This window comes from Pieris napi, chromosome 8 (assembly GCF_905475465.1).
Source record: "Pieris napi chromosome 8, ilPieNapi1.2, whole genome shotgun sequence".
NCBI lineage: Eukaryota > Metazoa > Arthropoda > Insecta > Lepidoptera > Pieridae > Pieris > Pieris napi.
Window position 1 is genome coordinate 5,172,122 of NC_062241.1, and position 22,252 is coordinate 5,194,373.

At 31.3% G+C, this 22,252-nt stretch overlaps 1 protein-coding gene across 1 annotated transcript; it reads left to right on the plus strand.

Annotated features, from left to right (window-relative positions):
* Nucleotides 1-20,182: 20,182 nt before the first annotated feature.
* LOC125051468 lies at nt 20,183-21,905 on the plus strand. The gene is made up of 2 exons (XM_047651754.1): nt 20,183-20,449; nt 20,533-21,905. Exon 2 carries the CDS (start codon nt 20,541-20,543, stop codon nt 21,825-21,827), a length of 1,287 nt encoding a protein of 428 aa, XP_047507710.1. The 5' UTR covers nt 20,183-20,449; nt 20,533-20,540; the 3' UTR covers nt 21,828-21,905.
* The last annotated feature ends 347 nt before the right edge of the window (nt 21,906-22,252 follow it).

Consider the following 22,252-nt stretch of genomic DNA (forward strand, 5'->3'; position numbering starts at 1 on the left):
AAAAACATGTCTCACGTCTGTTACACTTCACAGGCAAAGTACAGTTTGTCAAGCCAATATTAGATTTGGAATATAATGTCAGACACTTAATAATTCCCTTGCATGGGACATTCAATTACGAAGGCATCGTTAATCTAATGATCCATGCATTATGGTATTCCCATGCAGGTAGCATTAGTGGACAAATCACAATTTTTATTGCTTATACATATTGTATATTAACTGAATATATGAATAGTAATTTATTCTGTCGGAAGTGTTTTCAAAATGATATGAATTACTTGTCTTAATTATTTATATACTTACTAGTAGACTCGGCCAAGCGTTGCTGTGGCTAAGATTTTTGTTGTATTACATAGTAGTAAACTATTCAAGAGAAACGGCAGGAGAACACCAATCCACCATGCTTTTTTGGTGGTTATGCCATTAAATTGTAGCTTATGTGAAACGTTGGTACTTTCAACACAGCGCCATCTGTTAGAATTGTGACTATCAAATAATAAACGAATATTTTGAAATAAAATAATATTGCGGGTATAAATTGAGATGTAAGCTATCCTATCTTTTATGTCGGTAGTTTAGGAGTCCATCGCGGACAAACAACGTGACACGTAATTTATATAATATATTAAGATAATATTTTTAAACATTTGCATGAAATTGGATAATACATTTTAAAGGCTTGATCGGATTCCAATCGACGCTGTGCCCTCATTTTTCCAACTTTTCGCGCTATGAACACGCTAGTGAAGAAAACATCGTGAAGAAACCGGTATATCTTAGACCAAAAATTCAAAGGGCGTGTGTATAACACAGAAATCCGATTTTCACCTCCTTCCCAATTAAGAAATGACTAGGATATATAATTGTTACTATGTTTTATAATACAAAAAGTATTTATTCCTAAAACTCATTTCCTTCATAAAAAGTGTAATTTTGTATTTATGGCCCACTTAAAATCCGGACGACATTTTCTTTAAACCTGTTATAAAAAATAATGAATTCATGAAAAACAAAACTTGGAGCATAAAAGGTAGGTAATGTCGCCACCCTAATGATTTTTCCTATTTAACTAATCTCTTAAACGCGCTCGAATAATAAACTTACTTTAACTGCCGATAAAATATTTAACACCGAAACGTGGTATCTTTTGAATAACGATCTTGGAATATTTCAACGGCATTTTATAAGGACTTAAAAATACTCATTATTATTCATGGATTAAACATATACACGAATTAAATATCTGTTTATTATATTACAAACTTGATTGCAAACAATGAAACGATGAACGAAAAAACACCAATTCTAAGGCTGATATTTTATTAAAAATACCTTGAACAACTGATAATATTCTTAAAACAAAACAATACCGCGATTCAAGGTTCCACAGGCGAGATCTATTGGTTAAACATAAAACATTAATTATTTAAACAACTAATAACATCCCTACTTTTAGTGACTCAAACTAAATGAAAAATATTTAATTTCTTACCCCCTTATGTTTCATTGCTTTTATAACATAAGCACCTACTGAACTGAGAATATAACTTCCTATTTGAATCCAAATCAGTGTTATACGGCACATGCGTAAACACTAAGCCGAACCTTTAGATTGGGTATTGCTTGTTTCAAAATTACCATGATTTATATATTATATTATATTATATTATATTATATTATATTATATTATATTATATTATATTATATTATATTATATTATATTATATTATATTATATTATATTATATTATATTATATTATATTATATTATATTATATTATATTATATTATATTATATTATATTATATTATATTATATTATATTATATTAATATTATATTATATGAACTACCTGTCCTTACTGATTGAACGCAAACATTGTTTTTTTCAAATAGGTATAAACGTTAAATCATTCTATGAAATAAATAGCTACTTATGATATTTATGAAGTGAAAAACATAGGCATATTGCGGCTTATTGCTAAAGCTACTTAATATAATATTATGTAAAAACAATATAATTATGTGGGTACTAACATAATTTCAAACTTCGAGGAAAATTTATGGCCTATTTTTACTTTAAACAATATGAAAAGCAAAATCAATAAATATAAGTACATATTTACGAAGAGTGCGACGCCGAATCAATATCGCTAAGAACGCATCACCCGTCAAAGTTTAGAAAACAAACTGACTGTACAAAGACTAAACTCCCCAACTGCTGTTAAAACACATAAAAGTTAAAAATATTACGGCCACTGCGCGTCAAAGTTATACCAATAAACAGTGAGTAAGGTTGAACGGGCATAATTGTCAGATTTAAACCTCATTACTTCGTCTCGACGTAAGTTATTACATCTTATTTATGTGGGCTAGTCTTTTATTGAAGAGGGCTTGCGTTGATTCTCGCGTTCTTTCTTCATACCTATACTATAAAACAATTATTCACTTCGTTACATACACCCGTGGAGACGGAAATACATTTCCATGTTTTACATTATATTTTGACTGATTTTGATTATTTTGAATATACTTTTTATACATATTTAATAGGTTTATAAGCAGGTTTGGTTATTTCTATCTATCCTCAAAAGTCTGGCCAGTAAATGAACGATTTATTCATATTTTTAATACGTAAAAAGATTCATATTTTCTTTAGACATAAATCATACCCCGAGTGATTTTTGTTTTGCAAAAAGTTTTGACGAAAGATATTTTTCGATTGTTATTATGTAATCATTTGATTTGTTTGTCGGATCAATAAGTTTGAAAATAAAAATGTTTATAATTATTGAAAAATAATTCTTGTGGTAGAATGTGCTATAAAATTTAATGAGCTAATTATATAGTTAAATTGTTGGTCTTCCGTGATTGATTTTATCTTTTATATTATGTTTGTGTAGCGTGATTGATTTTATGTGAAGTTTGAGTGACGCCACCGACTCGTCGCTAGGAAAGAATGCAATTCAAATTGAATTATAGTCTAATGAATTTTTACGTACATTAAACTGGTTTAGTGCAAGTTGTAGTTTTTCATAATTTTGTGTAAGTAGTTACTTTGTAATAGAACAAGGCCAATATTAAATATTACGTATTATTAAGCATTTTTGCGTTAGAGATAGTGAGTAGTAGATCACATTATTGCTAATGTGTAGGTTTGTGACAATATTTTTCCCTCATATATTGATATAATTAAATTATCGAAATCTTTTAGAGGTAATCAAATATAATATATCTAAGTATTTATATATTATACTTAAAGTAAACGCTTTGACACATTGAGTATCGTATTTATAAGAAAAACTAAATAATTACTTATATTAATAATATAGCCTTTATATTCCGAAACTCTGTGATTTTATATATGTGAAGTTTAATATATTTTCACTCCAGTATATCTCGGAGTTCGGTTTGCCTCTTGGCAAAGGCCTCCTCTAACCCTTTCCACTGTTCTCTATCTTTTGTGACTCTTCTCCAGTTGTAGCCGGCTTCTTCTTTGTTTTCCGTCTCTAGGGTACCATTCTGTCAATATTTTGCTCCATTTTTCATGGGAGCTCCGTAGTATATGATCTGTCCATTTCCATTTAATTTGGTCTATCTATTATGCTCTTATGATTCAATAATTACATAATTGCGGAAAAATACAGTCATTGAAAAATTTAACGAAATTCATCATTTTCGTTCTGTTTATTTACTTGTCTAGAATCAGTAACTAGTACTTATCTGTACTTCAATTATTAATCAAATTGCCTGAAATAATAATTCGTTTAGAATTAAGACCAGTTTTGAAACAAAGACAATAGTCAGGTCTCGAACCTTGACAGTCTAATTATTAAGACCATTTTGAAATAGGGTTGTCATAAATATGTCATGAATATGAGTAAAATAATTATTCAAAAGGTGATTTGTACAGGTACAACGAATATTGACTTAAAATGTATAATCATGTATTTTTAATAATATTTTTTTTAGTATGTCTAAGTTTTTTCTTCAAATTTAATGACGTGGAATAAGTGATACATGTATCTTATGTTCCATAATAAACATATTTTATTTTATTTTTATTTTATTTAAGTATAAATTACTATCTATATATTATAGTACAAATCCCACTAGAAGTAAGTACAATGTGGAACTTTTTTTTTATAACCAAGGTAGAAATGCATTTACGCATTTACCCCTGCTCCCGAAAGTAGTACGGGGACTCGATACATACCAGAGACTGCTATTTAGAGGTTGGGTGACCAATACTTCGGTACCTGCAAGGCACTCGCATTCTACCGAGGCCTCAACGGGATAAATATCACGCTCAAAATTGTGTATACAGTAAACACTTTATAGGAGGAGATGGGCATATCTTCTCTTATTTTCTCCTCGTCTTCTGATCCTAAGATTCGTCCTAGAGCGCTCTCCCACTCGTTCTGCTGTCTCCTTCTTATGCATTTACTAAGTCTTTAAATAAACCTTCTTTAACGGACATAAACGCAAATGTATAACATTAAAAAGCCATACATAAATATAAAACTTATTTTTCAATATCTAAACTAACTGTCTCAAACCTTAAAAACATTTAATTTAGAGACAGCCCTATCTTGAAATGAAGGGAGCGCTTTATGTTTACGTTGTAATTAGGGTCTACTTATTACTACCAAGAACTGTTAGACATAAGTACCAACTGTTTGTGACAAACTGTGATTTATACCATTGGCAATAATTAAATGGTCTCTACGCACTGTATCTACTGTGAGCATTCTCAATAGAGCGGTACCAATTATGCAAATAGAATAGGTCAGTTCATTGTGCCTACATCTATTTTCGTACTTCACAAATTTAAAGGAATGATTTTAATTATGAAGATATTAGAGACACTTGTAATATACAATCATCACTTTATAAAAAGATGGAGCTTGCATCTGAAATTTCAGGTGTCGGTATCCATTATTTCGTACATTGCTTACACATATACGGTACTATGCCACTTTCAATAGAGAAGGCGATACCAACCCTAACATTTTTGTTTGCAATTTAAATAGAATTTACAATATAGCAATATTTTATTAACTTTTATTTAAATATATCAAAATAGGACTGATGTCGCAACTTTTGTTTCGCGCGATACATAAACTAAACATTGAAGTCAGGTTCGCAATATTGCTATGGGAAGTTACAGAGTATGTAGGTAAAGAGCTCTCAGTACAAATAGTCGTCTAAGTATGGAAACTGAGTCCACACTACACTACTATAAGGGGTACATACCATTACGAATGGTAGTTTTATTTAAATCTTTACATATATCAGTGGCGTATAATATAATCAGTAAAAAAAGAACAATAAAAACAATAACTAACCTTAAAATATAAAAACTAAAATATACTATTAAAAGGAGTTTAATTGTTTTTATTGTTCTTTTTTTGTATTTAGAAGCTTGGTTAAATTATCATAACAAACATATACTGTAGATATAGCATTACATATGATATGGTGAACTATAATGAATAAATAAAAAATGTATAATTAGTTGAAACTTTTAGAAGTATTTTTACATTTCACGAAGACGCTCTAATCTATAAAGACAACTCTTCCAGGTAATCAGACAAAAAGCGATGACTACAGTTAACATTAAGACTGATGATCAAGCTTCACGCTCGAATTAACTGCAAGTTTGAACTTGACCCGTCTGTAAAAAACAGCAATTGTTTTTAATTACTAGACTGTGAAGAGTATGTGATATAAAACAAACTTTATTTATAAGTCCATAAGAGTGATTTTTACTTGTAATTTAGAAAGACTTATGAAAATGCTTTATGTGCATTGAAGCTGCGCACGCGACGGTAAACGGATCCGTTAAGAGCATGAGTCATGTGTTTTTAATGTAGCGTGATCTATAGGTGCAAATTATTTGGTAATTAGTAGCCGCCCATTTCCTGGTGAAATTAGTTTTTCCTAAGAGCCTACAATAATTCGATTGCCGTTTTGATCAAAATCAAACTTAATAAAACTTCCACCAAAGAAAATTATATACATTTCATTAAGTAAAGAAGAACAAGGCATAGTAAACCGTGCTGAAAACGTTAATTTAACTGTTATATGGGATATATTGGTACGAAAAATTTAATACCCTGAACTTTCTTTAAGATTGTAAGATGATATGTGTCATATTTTGCGTTGGATGTAAATACCGTCAGTAGGTATACACAGATGAATGTAGAGAAAGACTAAGAACCAAATACTTAATAGCTTATAATGAAAAAATAAAAGGCAACTTTTTGTTGTAGTTGTTGTTAACCCAACCCAAGAAATTTATTGTACCACCAAACATAAAATACGGATGATTTAATAAATACTATAGAAACATACAAAAATACATTAGATTGATACAGTTATTTAAATTTGTTATAAACAACTACCAAACAGTGTAAATGTATAAAAATAATGATGCAGTATCGATGATTCAAATTGTACGTAATTAGAAGTAATGATTTCCTTGTTCATCTAATTCTATTTCCGTAGATAAATATAAAATATGTTCTATTCATGTTATATAAGGAAATTGTCAGGCAATAATAAACTTACCGTAGACTCATTCGCGTAGAAAGTCATTAGGATTGTAGGATATACTTTACATACCTATATTAATCACTAACTTGATATAAAACTTGAATTACTTGGTACATAGTATAAGCATACATTTATATTCTCTTTTATCAAAAACAACTGCTATTTTGATGAAACACAAAACTTGTTATTCGTACCTTTCTATATCTTTTAAAGTATTAAATTTTACATCGCGTCTAATCTGGTTATCTATTTGCAAGTATAAACCAAGGTATAAGCAAAGCTTTTATCAATAGTTTTAATCGATCGTTATTCTTTTAATATTGATGATTCATCATACAAAACTTCTTGCTTTCCCGAATACAGTTATATTAAAAATTTCCCACGATCATTGTTTTCAATAAAAACCACTGTTACATGCACACCATTTCTTCCATCTACAATCTTATATGTATCACTCCATTTACAATATTCAGCACCAAAATGATTCTTATCGTTAAGATAATAAGGTCCTATGCTTTATTTGATTGTATCGTTTGAAATAAGTAATTGTGCTTAATTGTTGCGATATGAAGAAATTCTATGACACGCGCTACATCCGTGATGTTTTTGTAATGATAATTTTAATACGAAATTCTGTAAAACTGCTTACTTTCTATTAATTTTAGGAAAAATACTTTATATTTTAATAAATTTTTCACTCAAAGCTGGGTCATATAATAACATTCATATAGCTATAGGTTGTCGGGCACGAGTACTATTATACCTTGTATTTTACATCAATCCCCATGAATTTAATCCTTGTTTAAATTAATAATATTTCTATTTAATGTATTTAGGCCGACTTTATTGAACTTAAAATGACATCCTCACCGCCCGATTTGTAGCATATTGCGCCAAATAATTTCTCAGTAACAATCTCCACGTCAAATTGTACGCAAAAATAACAATTTCGACGAAAGAATTACAATTACTCCGCCCTTTTATTGCAAGTCGTGGAATTTTTGCACATTTTTATTACGACCACATTGGAATAGGGCCTTTTTAGTTCCCCCTGTTAAGTGACAACGAGGCTTAAGGCTTTATCGTTAAAATTAATGTAACGATTCGCTATGTAATTTTACATCCTATGTTTTTCACTATTTATTGCTTGTTGTTATTAAGGACTCGACACATTTTTGATGGATGCTGCAATTTTTACCTGAATTATTTATGTTAATTAATAATTATTCAGAAATGCAACTGCAAATTCTTTCATATATTTTCATTCTGCACTAATTATAATAATTTTGATGAGCTAAATTTTGGACCTGCTAGTTTAAAGCTAAATAACATTTTACTCTGTTTTGCCCCAAAATGTTTAGAAAGAAGTACCGTTTAAAATTGTGACATTCCAAAAGCTAAAAGAAGACTTAATTATCCTCCTTAAAATGGGTAGTTATGAACTGTAAGCACATCAATTTAAAATATTCCAGTGCTATTTTCTAAAAAAGTTTTAATCAAAAATCACAACACAAAATCCCCCAAACTCAACGTCAAATGACCGTATATAATGATTGAACTATTGTGAGCCCCAGTGTGCGCGAAGCCTCATTTATTTTTATAACTCTATGGGATTTTAACAAAAAGCAAAAAATGACGGACATCGGCGACGATGGGCGGAATTGATGTCTCGTGACGTCACATTTTAATGTCCGACATTTTTTGTTATTCAATGTATCCTGTTTTTGTTGTGGTCGCGTTTATGGCCTGATTGGTCAGGCCTCATTTTTATTACTGTTAGGTTTGAAATACGTTTTACTTTTGATGATAAAGATTTGTGCAACTTTAAATTGCAAAGCTTCATTTGGCGATAAAATCGAAAATTACTTTGAGAATAATTCCAGCTTTAAACATTTTTTATGCATCAGTAAATTAAGTTTTAATAGAATTTTGTAAGCAATGTTTAATTTCTTATAAGGATTTCGTAGTTTTGAAACACTAATAACGTACGGAAGGAAGGTAGGAAGGTAAACTATTTTAAACATTTTTGGTTACTCAAATAATATCTATAAAACTAAAGAAATAAAATAATTGTCTTGAAGTTTTAGGTTTTACACTATATGAATAAAACGTCATATTTAAAAATTTTAAACAAAGTACAGTCGCGCAAAGCCCAATTATGTAGAGTTTGTTTTGATCTCCAAGTGATTCTGCAGGAGACGTGGATAACCACTCAAATTTTGCATACCCAATTAGTTTAAAATAAACTGTACCAGACGTTTTAACAATTTCGAGTCAGTCAGTATTTAATATTTCAAATGTGTATAGTTAGTTTTAATTTTTAATTATATCTCCTTTCTAACCAACTTAAAACACAAGGACAAGGTTTATATTATATATTCTAATAACGGTTATCTAATTTAAATAAAAAAATCTGAAAACTTTGTTTGTTTGAACGTGCTTATCTCAACGACTGAAAAATATTATTCGAAATTAATAATATTTTTGTGTCTTCGATATTCAATCTATCGGGTAATGCTGTATAACTTTACGTTCTGATGTTATAAGGCAGTTTAAAGTTACAGCTCATTACAGATTAAATCTCAAACCCTTTGCGAGTTAAACTAAAGTACCTACCGCTCCGCTACAAGGGTTTCTAACCTCTAAAAAACCTAGCATTAAAATATTAAGTCCTAGACAGTTATACCCAGTACCATGATTAAAAACTTGTCTCTACGCTAATTGCTATACATGATCGGTATACAATTGATTATGAAACTTATCAGAGTACGATAAAGTTTATTTTAGAATGTTTATTTTAATTTAAGATAATGGCACGCCGGTAGCATAATGTTTGCATATGCAAAATGGATGTTGGAGTGTTTTTCCTATTGATTAAGCTGTGGAGTGACAGGCTTGTGGATAGTTGGGTTCACAAGTGAATTAGGTTCCAATATTATGGTATATTGTAATTAAAGATATTTAGAAAATAATAGTATTATTGTAAGGGTTTTCGACAACTGTAATGAAATATAAACAACTTTGTATGCGAAATAATTCATATAAGTTATAAATCATTGCGATTTGTTAAGAAAAAATAATGTAATCGATAAAAAAGCTTTCGTAATTTAAGATTGTTTTTTTTACAAAAATAACGAATATTTATATGTTTTTGGTATATTGCAAAGTACATATGTAGAGAATCAATATGATATCCTGATTTCGTCAAATTTCGGAAAACGGAAAATACCTAAATCTCACATAGCTTTTCAGCATTAATTTTCTCTAAAATCGCCAAACTATCGAACGTTCAATTGTCAATTAACCAAGTTCGGGTCGTGTTGTGTCAAAGTATTTGTTTAGTCCGCTTTCACAATAAATAGTGAATGTTATTCCTGGGGACTATTACGTTCCGGTGGCTTGTTGAAGGTATAATTACCCTTTGATAAAGACGGGTTTTGTTATTCTAGAGCTAAATGATTGGACCCAAAATAATCGTAATTTACTAGGGGCTGATACCACAGGGCCTTATTAGCTACTTGTGACTTTGTATGGACTTACTGTATACTTACTTCTCTAATTTAAGATCTGTTTTCCTTATAATTTTATTTATAAGCAAGTAGGTTTGGTCCCACTATGTTTTAACCTGCGTTCCTTGCGTTTTAAAACAATGATGTTATTGTTTCCCTGGCAATCCTATACAGGTGGATGAATCTATTAAAAAAAGCTATGGGCTAACTGCTGTAATAAATTGATCATTTCTAATACTACAACCTTGAGAGTAGAGTGAGGATCGTTAATTTGGGAGCACCAGATTAGTCATAATAATATTATCTTGTAATCGATTCTCTAGGTTTACCCTCCTATATTTAATACCAACCAAGAAAAGTTAAATTTTAATTAAGTTAAGATTTAAATATTATATTAATCAGAACTAAGAACAGACGGTTTTGTAATATTCTCAAGTTAAAAATTAAATATTTCGTAATTACAAAACGTATTTCAACTCAAAACCGGTTGACGTGAAAATTAAAAGTGAATTAAGATAAATTAAACTTTCATTTTACCATTAAAGGAGTCAACGTATAAAATTGACTCACCCAAGGGTAATCTTACAGTAAATTATAAAAATCAAAACTCTCTTAAAACACACACACGTAGGGCATGGAGTCACAAAATTTAACGTCTCTTTCGTTATTTGGGATTATAATTTATTTCGCGCAAAGTCGAACATAGTTACAAATTTTATGGATAATTAAATTATTACTTTACATTATTCCGGTATGATATGAACGTGACCTTACAAATAATTAATAAATAGATGCCGAAGTGTGTCTGCGTCATGCCCTGGCCTGAATGTCACTACGGCGTAAGTGTTCTCATGTTCGTTCTAAAAAATTAAGAACAGCCCTGCGATTCTGTAACTCACTTTTCGAACTCACACAGCGGTTTTCACATCGGCGGTCGCTCTCAAATAGTCGTGAAGCAGTCATTTTATGATTTGGCATTCCGAAAAGGTAGAGAAGGAGCTGGTAGTTTATTGTTTATCAGAATGCCAAATTATAAAATGACTGCTTCACGACTATTTGAGAGCGACCGCCGATGTGAAAACCGCTGTGTGACTTCGAAAAGTGAGTTACAGAATCGCAGGGCAGATAGAATAGTGAGTGTTACACTCAGATACCTATTAGAGCGCTAGCTTATATAGATAGGGTATAGGTAAATGTGAACACAGCGCAAATCACTCCTGACAGCATCAAGCATCAGCATGAGTTACAGAATCGCAGGGCTGGTGAGAAGTATCCACTGCTCTGTATCTGCAGTGTTTGCTCTATCCATTGACCACATCCAAATCCCTAATTAGCATCGATGTTTATTGTTTCTAGTTTTCACTCAACTGATTCCCCTATCTAAACAAAAACACCTGCGCATTGTTGAGGGTGATTTGAAAGCTATAATCATTTAAATAACTGCAACAAATTTAACTTTGTAACAATGGTAACGTAATTAGTATAGTTACTTCTATAAAGTATTTCAATACCAATGTTTGAAATGGAAGATGGACGATGAAATAAAGTGAAGCTAAACTATCGGTCGTTCCAACGAAATAGTATTATTTATCTGTACCTACTAATATTATAAAAAGGAAATGTTTGTAAGCATGTAGTTGGTAATCTGGATCTATAGAACCGATTGTGATAATATTTTTTCCAATAGAAGCTAAGTTATTCGTAAGTGTCATGTCATGTTAAATGACTTTTTCGTGGTAGTCAAATTTGCAAAGTCTGAGAAAAAACGGTTGAACTAAAATGTTTCTTACGAACGCTGCCTTAAAGTTGAGAGATACATGATTGAGTTCTAGACAAAAGTTGTAGAGACAATGCCAACAAAAAACTTGCTAGCATAATGTATTATTATTAAACTTTATTATATAAAAATAATAATAAACCCTAAAATAATAATAAACCTTTTTTATTATATAAAAATATGTCCACCACCGCGTTTTTGTGTTCGCTATGAATTCAAAAATTACTGCACGGATTTTATTGCGGGCTTTACCAATATCTAGGATTTTTGATGAGGGAGGTCTTTTTTTTTGTAGGTTTAGTTGTATTATGTTAACTTTTGAAGGTTTATGGGTCACGGTTGCCCGCACGAAGCTAGGGCGAGTCGCTAGTTCTCTGAACGATTCTAAAAGCTTAATTAAGTATCTCTTAAAAAACTGTATTAATCGCCTATGCTAATTAAGTGTGTACTTTTTAAGAATTAGCGTCTCTCCTTTATAATACTTTTATCGTAAGTTGATAAATCACTGTGTGCTAATTTAGAAGTACATATATAAAATAGCATAAAATCTCCTCAGATAACACTCGGAACATTATTATATTCTTCAAGATATTATGTTGTTTCACTTGATTCAATTTAAAGAAAAATTGAGTTACGAAGTTTTGAAGTGATCCCTCATATTTTAAGTTTTTAAGTAACTTATTATACTCCAAGGTTTAAGTCATCAATTTTAATACAAACTTTCTTGTTTTAATAGATAAGACAGGAAAATTGGATTATTAAGTATTTATTAATCGAAGTTTTTAAATATGTTTCATATAATTTAAAGTAACGTTAAAACCTTAACACTGTTATTTAACAAAAATTCATAACTTTATACAACTCAGTTAAATTAAAAGACCCTTCAGAAAAACAAATTATATTGTATTAGTAACGTGTAGGTTATTTTTTGGTAATTCATAGATAACAAATGTCCAATTATTAAGTATAATTATGCAGTTTAGTCGTGTATACTATATAACATTTAGTAACTACTGTTTTATCTTTATAGTATACAACAAGGATATATTAAGGAACAGCTTAAAGATTTAAAAAAAATGATCACAAGACAACCTGTTAGATTTAATTTTACAAGACTAATTATGTTGGTTATAAAATACCTATATCGAAACAAGGAAAGCTAATCTAAATTATCACACTTTTTTTCTATCACACAAATTATCACTTGACAACAGTTTAGTAAATTTTCTACGTGACAATTGCTTCCATAGAAGATTTTCGCAATCGATTATCCCTTTCGATCGTTCGTTTTATATTATTATGATTGAATTGAATTGAGTGTATCGTCCACAAGTACAAAAACTCTAGCGTAAAAGTACAGTTATGATACGTTTGATATAGAACAAAATACAAGTGTAGTAGTGTAGTAAAATATACTCATACAAAGCAACGCCTCAACTTGAGAGCTTTGAACATAAGAGGCTGTAAGGCTGTATTCATAAGGTACACTAACTTGAGAATTGTGTCTCAATTATGCTCGGGTCTTGGGAGTTTTTAAATAGAAGCATGAACAAATAGTATCGATCGAAGTCTGCAGCCTCGTTCTTACAAGGTTATGGCAAATGGTCATGTAGCGCCACGAACGAGTTGCCTTAAACAAATTTTCAGAATACATTACAAAATATAATAAAAACTTGAAACTTCGAAATAGGAAAATTTCTAGTTTGTGAGTCATATTTCATTTCTATGTAAGTGGTGGTGTGTCATAGATTAGCTGTTGTTTTGAATAATTAATAGAATTGCACTGTTCAAAGGGAAAATTCTAGGTTTCTACAGTAATCATTGAAGAAAACATGAGTTGCTAAATACCTATATCTTTGGAATGTAGACGGTTGATTGCTATGTTAATAGCATACAATATTAACAAGGTTATAGCTAATATAACAAATTCTAGGATTAGTGACGAGACTGTGTTGCCTAGTTACACTAACAACACAGTGATTGATAATATATCTTTATGTTGTACGAAGGAGGGTCCACCTATAATACCAACATACTTGGAGGCCAATACCAGTCAGATAGAGTATACTCTTCCTGCTGGAACACATACCTTAGGTTATTCTACAACTGTAGAGGTCACTCCGGATAGTACTTTAAACTAGGCTGTAAGACAACAGAAGTTAACCGTTTAAATAATCAATTATTATTTGTGGATAATAAAAAGGTAGCTTCTGGCAATTTAACATGTTTTAATAAACCAAAAGGAAAGCAACATACTTTAAGATTATTTCATCAGAATATTCAAGGTTGCTCTTCCAAATTACTGGAAATAGAAATGTTTTTAGAAAAAACCAAGTTCGATATTATTTGTTTAACTGAACATTGGTTAAATGATCATCAGATAATGTCTATTAATTATGAAAATTATTGTGTAGTTAGCTATTTCAGCCGGAAGTGTATGATACACGGTGGATCATTAATATTAATCAAAAATTCTGTTAAATCTAAAGAAAGGAAAGACATTATCAGATTGTCAGTTGAACATTCTATAGAATTGTCCTGTGTCGAGCTCGATAAGCATGTTGTAGTATGTGTTTACAGACCTCCGGGCTATCAGAATCTATCTGTATTTGATTCTGTAATGGAAGATGTGTTAAAAAAACTTAGTACTAGTAGTAAATCAATCATCATAAGTGGTGATTTTAATATTAACTTATTAGAAACAAACTCAAATAGTATCAGATTAATAAGTCTTTTTAAATCATTTAATCTGTCTAATGTTTTTATGGAACCAACTAGAGTGACAGCTTCTTCTGCCACTTGTATAGATAATATTTTTTGTAATTGTGGTTACTTACATAAAGAAATTGTTAATAAATTGCCTTCTGATCACAGTGGACAAACAATAACGCTTTGTGCCTACATACCTGTACAAAAAATTCAAATAAGGTATAGGCCAATTACATGTAAAAATTTAGAGAAATTAAATAATACCTTGACCAGTAAATTGTGTGTTCAAAACTTTAATAATATTTGGGACCCTAATGAGTTCTATGCGGAGTTTTTTACCTTGTTAAAATCGCAATTTAATGACATTGTTCCACAAAAGACAAAAAGTATTTACACCAAGTTCTTATTTAGTGATTGGGCGACTCCAGGTATTCGTAAGAGCAGGGATAAACTTTTTGAACTGTATGGCCTAAGGCAACATGTAAAAAATACAAACTTTCATCAGCATGTTGCGAAATATTCAAAAACTTTTAAAAGTGTGTGCAAAATTGCTAAAGCACTGTATATTAGTAATAAAATAAAATCAGCGGATGACAAAATAAAAACTACCTGGCAAATAATAAATAATGAAACAGGTAGAAAAAAACAGCGTAATACTGAATTTAACTTAGAGACTGCACATGGCCCAATAAACTCAAATGCAGAAATAGCTCAGGAATTTGAAAACTTTTTTATCAATATTCCCTTTAAAACTACCGAAGCTTTAAGTTCATCATCCGCACTTTCTTTTGCTTTACTTACGAAGAATGTAAGGGCATGTCCTACGGAGTTTCGATTTCAATATACAAACCCCCAGGCTGTTATAAAAGCTTTTAAAGATCTTAAAATTAAATCTACAGAAGATCTTTGGGGATTGTCTGTAAAAGTCTGTAGTTCTATCATCGAAACTATTGCGCCTTATTTAGCTTTCATATTTAACACCAGCATAGACCAAGGAGTCTTTCCGGATCTCATGAAACACAGTAAAGTAGTTCCGTTGTTCAAATCCGGTGATAGTAAAGAACCCAATAATTATAGACCTGTGTCAATTCTGCCAGCTCTCAGTAAGGTGTTTGAAAAGTTAATGCTCAATCAAATGTTATGTCACTTTAATAAAAACTCCATCTTTCATGAACAACAGTACGGTTTCACCAAAGGGCGTTGTACAACTGACGCCGGTGTCTCCCTAATCAAGAACATTTTTAACGCTTGGGAGGAAGCACAAGATGCCATTGGAATCTTTTGCGACCTTTCGAAGGCGTTCGATTGCGTAGACCATGAGACTCTTCTGCTGAAACTTAATCACTACGGGATTAAGAACAAAGCTCTGGACTTACTAAGATCTTACTTGAAAAACAGACAGGTTAAAGTTCAGGTTAACGGCATAAACTCGTTAGGGTCTGAAATTACAATGGGCGTTCCTCAAGGTTCAATATTGGGTCCATTCCTCTTTTTAGTATACATAAATGATTTACCCCAATTAGTTCAAAATAAACCGAAGATGGTGTTATTTGCAGATGACACATCATTGATTTTTAAAGTAGATCGACGGTCACAAAATCGTGACGACGTGAATAACTCTATTCTTCGGGTCCAAAATTGGTTTACGGTAAACAATTTGGCACTGAATGATAAAAAAACTAAATGTATTAGATTTACGTTGCCAAATGTTAAAAGTAAGGAATGTGACATAATGTTGAATGGAGGAAAACTGGAATTTATTAATCAAACGGTTTTCCTAGGCATCACGCTAGACGAGAAGTTACAATGGGGACCTCATATCACATCTCTTGCGGGGCGGCTGAGCTCAGCCGTTTATGCGGTTAGAAAGATAAGATATTTAACCAATGTAGAAACTGCGCGTTTGGTCTATTTTAGCTACTTTCACAGCATAATGTCTTACGGCATTTTACTGTGGGGTCGGGCTGCTGACATAGAATCCATTTTTATTTTGCAAAAGAGAGCGGTCAGAGCCATTTATAATCTACGTCGTTGCGAATCTCTCAGGGAACTATTTAAAAAGATTAATATTATGACAGTACCTTGCCAATTCATTTATGAAAATATTATGTATGTAAGAAAGAATCTACATCTTTTTTGTAACATAAATGAAAGACATAATTTTAGTACTAGAAATAAAGATAAAATAGCTCAACCATCTTTCAGATTAGCCAAAGTTCAAAATTCATTTATGGGGTACTGTGTGAAATGTTACAATAAAATACCTTGTGACATTTTAAAACTAAATGAACGAAAATTTAAATGTTTTATTAAAAGTACACTTTGTAAACAAGCATATTACAAATTAGATGATTATATTCAAGATAAGAATGCTTGGAAACATGCTGGTCCTGCTCCATAGGACAATCCTATGATTGGCTCTATAGCCTGGACAAAATCAAATTGGTTGCTGATTTTTTGCTTTAATGCTACAAATGTAATTATAATTATTATTATTTTTTTTTGTATCTCACACACTGTTTTGTTGTGTTTTTTTTTAATATTTTTATTACTCTTGAATGTTAATATTCTACGGTTTCGATATTTGTAAATATGTGAGGAACATGTATACTAACTTTTTTAGTATAGTAGTTTATTCTAAGAGTACATTGTCTTCACATATAATTATTTAACAAATGTAACAAAATATTGTAAACCTATTTTAAAAGAGTAAGTGTGGAGTTTCTTGCCCATTCTTCTCCACACGAAACTACCTTTTGGAAGGGGCAACTAGAATCATCTTTATATTTTATTTTTTTTTTGACGTTCAAAAGTGCCATTTTAGATGGTCTAATTGAAATAAACGATTTGACTTTGACTTTTCATGTATTTGGTGATATCTGCATCTGTTAGAGTTTTTATAAGCAGATATAATATAGACGGAAATAGACATTCTTTTGTATTTGGATTAAATAAATTATTCTTTGATATCTTAAATCTTCAGAGCAGATCACTGTGTGAACTTTTTACAGGTTATATTCTGGTGTAACAACTTATTTAAAAATTTTCGTTTCGTTCGTTTTTCGTTCATAATTGTCCATATAAGTACATGTTTTATGTGATGTCATAAAGAAAAATCTTTGATTCTGTGTCTGTGGGTTAGTGATTAAAGCATAAGAATCACTGTGTCAGATACAGAAATCTCCCATTGGGGGTTTAGGGACTTCGAACTAACAAAAATCATTTAGATACATACGTTAACATTTTGTTTCCTTTTTCCTAGTATGCAATTCATATAAACTTCTTGTTTTAATATCCTACAATCCCAAGATGGGGCAGAGGGAGTCCACAGTGAGTTTCCTTCGCCTTCGGTCTTGAGCCTCGTATTTCACCTCGCTCCTAGTCTTCCCGTCTCTCTTCGCCTTATCTCATCTGCAAATGTAACAAAATCGTTGCGTTAAAATTTTATTTTATTATTTATCTAAACATTATATTAAACTCTGAATAAATATAACGCAGCCTAATAAAGCGCACAGCTGCGCAGTGCTACCGGTTTCTCGGTCGACTCCTGCGCATCGAAACGTACTCTTATTATCATTACCGTGTTGACTCTTAGAATATTATTTTCTTTAATGCTTTTTTGTTTCCATTTTGGGCAACAAATGTGAAAGCTCGTAACACTAGTTAGTGTTAAGTTTATCTAGAGTCAGGAAAAGAACTATCCGTATTTTATAAAGAATACAGTTTTTACGTTTAAAATATTGTTTTAAGTCTAAATCAGAAACGTACCTACTGTTATGTTAGTGTAGTCCATTCATTCGTTTATATTTTTAAAAATTCAACTTACGCTCCCCGCCTATTTTTATAAAAATATTAAAATAATATTACATAATATTATATCTTTATGCTTCACAGGTAACATTTAAAGATTATCTATGTATTATTAACCTAGAGTTCAAACTAATAAAATACTTTTTGAAAATGCACTGAATAAACATATTTCTCATTTCATTCGAAATAAGTACAAATACTTGAGTAATAGTTTGTCATTTTAAATTATAATATGAATATTTTCGATGCCTAGAACATTGAGTAACTATTAAAAATATTAATCATAATAATAGTCCTAATATACTAACAAATGCCTATACAAGTTTCATTTAATATTCGAAACTATTAGTAAAATGCGACTTGGTAATTTATTTATTCAGTTTATTATAGCTTTTTATAACGATCGCGAGCCCAGATGCAAGTACCTAGTTGCTAGCGTATAATATGCCATTATAAAATTAAAATGCAAGGATTAATTACTATAAGATGCCATTGGAGCCCAGATTTAATGTTTGAATAATGCAAAACCCGCATTCAATTACATTGGCAATCTAGGTATCGACTTAAGTACTAAGTTATAACGTGCAACGCTATTCTAAATTTAAATATCATCGTGCGAGAGAGACAGACAATTTGCTTTGGTCTTGTGTTGTGCCCACAACGAAGATTAATACTACTAGATGAACATTATCACCATCGTGTAAACCGAACAGTTTCACTGATGCATTCTCCTATGCCGTGAAAAAATAGAATAGTGATTGTAGTATGAAGGATACTAAACTTATTATAGTATTGTCAAAGAATGAAATATGAATTTGATTCAACTGTAACGATGATTCTTGAAAAAGTGCACATATTATCATTCCAATATGTATTTTCTATTTATTCAAATTTCAAAATAATAAAGATATAGGTGTAGTAATAAATTGCCAGTGTGTTTAGCATTAGAAATTAGTGTTTTAGCAAGCTGATATTAAACTACTTTGCCACTAAATGTCTCTAATCAATTGCAGAAATAATAATAATAATAACAAAGAGGAGACCCCGAGAATGAGATACGCTGTGTAATGTATTCCATCTCATTCTTTTACACGTTCAATCCTACAGATATATATGTTTGTCTCTTTCTACATAGCGCCTGAACTTTTCGTGTTACACTTGATTTTCCTCCTCATAAAATTTCCGTACCGGGCCTTATAACTCAAATCGTTTCTTAAGGAGTAAACTCCAAAAATATTGTATTTTCAAAAGCTAAGTTGCACGAAAGAGTGGAAACGTTAAGTTACTATTTACTCTTTATACAATAAAATCTAGTAAATAATGATCTATGGCACTGAGACTTGTCCTGCGCACACGCCGCCCCTTCCCCGCAGCTACGCTACCCGCGTGCGTAAACGTGACCCCACGCTTGAACTCTACGACAGAACTTTTTCTTCTTTTATACTTCGTCTTGTTTTGATTCTATACACGATTGTGTGGGTCTATCGTATACTCATAAAATAAAAGCGTTATCTATAGGTTTTTAAATTAAATCCAAATAATTGGTGTGATAAAATAAGTAAATATGTATTGGAAAGCAAGCATTTGGGACCTGGATATTCTGAGTTAATAATTTTGCAAAAAGCGTAGGCGCATCTCCGTCTTGTGCTTTAAAACATTGAAATTTTAATTTCGTCACTCACTCTCTCCGGTGAATCTGCGACACAAAATTTGTCGAGAAATTTAAAATCGAGAAACTTCAGAAACTTAAAAATGTGAAATTTGCTATTTAATATGAAGATAGATGATGATAAAATTAATGTATAATACTTTTGATAATATAGCTTAATATGTTGTGAGAGATGGCAGTGAATACAATAGAAACTTTTCCATTTGCAATGATGGCGATATACTTTGGTTGACAGATATGTCAAAAAATTCAGGGTGGCTAGTATTTATTTAGCTTATAAAATTGTTTATTTTTAAACACAAAAATCATGTATTATAAATAGTAATATATTATAATTAATATTTGTATTAAATCCAAAAATATTGTTTATATCATGCCATGTTTCTATAATCCATAAAATATATATTTAAATAAAAGGTGAGTATTACCTTTCGTGTATATTTTTTTTACGAAAAAATATTAAAAGTAGTAAATTTGATTAAGTTTATATATTGTTATAGATATCCCAATGGAGCAAATTTTTATGATAGAAGTATTCGTAAAAAAAATCATTTTAAAAATTGAACCTCCAGAAAAAGATGAATATGAATTGAAATTAGAAGCTGAAGAAAAAAGAAGAGAAGCAGAAGCCCTAGCAGCAGCAGAAGCGGCAAAGAAGGGTAAAAAAGGAGCTAAGCCACCAAAACCAAAGAAAAAAGGAAAAGAACCTCCAATGCCTTCCGAAGAAGAAATGAAGTTCATGCAAACCTGTACAATGCAAATGCTGTGTCTGCCGCTCTTTGACTTTTACGTTGCACATGACAACTTCATAGCCCCACCTCCTCCTCCTCCACCAGGAAAGGGAGGAAAACCTAAAAAACCACCGAAGCCCAAAGGTAAAAAAGGAAAAGCTGCGCCGATAAAAATAGTTTTGCCCTCAGAACCCTTACCACAACCTCCATATTTTGGTGTCGGTAATTCTGTTATGTTTCTATCTAGACCATCGAAGTTAGAGGAAATGTTAAAAAAAACGCCAGTTTATATTACGGTATGGAACCGAGATCAAGAAATGAACTGTGTTGGTTTTTGTGTCGTGGAATGGCACGAATCGTTTTTTGAATGTCTTAAAAAAATTGAAGAACTAAATCCAGTCGATATGGACCAAGCAGAATTCAGAAGTACGGGTAAGCCAAGCATGGCAACTAATACGGTGGAGTTAATAAGACCGATACAATGCGAGGAAGATTTAAAACCGTCTGGTGAGATTGAGTTTTTCCTTCGATTAACTTGCTTGGGTAATCGACTGGTTACATATTTTGTTGCTTTGCCCGAAATGGAAAGGTTGCCAGGTCGTAAATATTTAAATGATGAGCTGAAGTTGAAGGACGTGGAAGTTGTAAGGCACTGGGAGGGAACAACGATTGACGCTGTCCCGCCAGTTGCTTACTTCTTTGGTGCTCCCGATATTTGCAGAGAGCCAATTCGACCAGTGGAGGAACCCGTAGTTTATGATGACTATGAAGCGCCATTTACTTCAAGTGAGTTAGCTATTCTCGCTATGGGCTTCCCAAAAGGGCCGTGTGGTGGTACTAATTGTCCAAAACGAATGGACTATAGAGGAAGCCAGCACCAATTTATTCCGGGGGAAAAACAAAGAGGAAAGCCGTACAAGTCAGGACAGTTTGTTAACAAAAGAGATGTTCACGGACCGTGTGGTAGACTGGATTGTCCTTTAGCCAAAAAAGTTCGTTCGTATTTATGTTCTGAAGGAAGTTACAAACCATGTAAAAAACCATGTTGTACTGATTACTATTAAGACGAAAATATTAATAATATTAAATTCGTGTTTTGTTAGAGGCCTTAAATCAATACAATAAACGGTAAATAAGAACAATGCTAATTGTTACTTTCTCTTTTCGTCTGGAATTATTTGGGTCGGATTTTAATTCGAATATAATTTTGGTACTAAATGATTCACTGGCGTTACGAAGATGAAAGTGCAGTGTCAGATTGCAATAACGGTTCTGAATATCCTTTGTTATTGACTTAGACCTAATAAATAAATAATGAATGTACGAAACCTTATTTTGGTAACTGGGTGATTTATTTGCTAACATAAAGATTAGTGATAGCCCTATCAAGCGTAGTACTACTAAGCATCCTCTATATGTAAAAAACAAGAAGAATTAATTAATTTTAATGCAAAACTTACCTTTCTATTTTTGAAATAAATAAAAATTA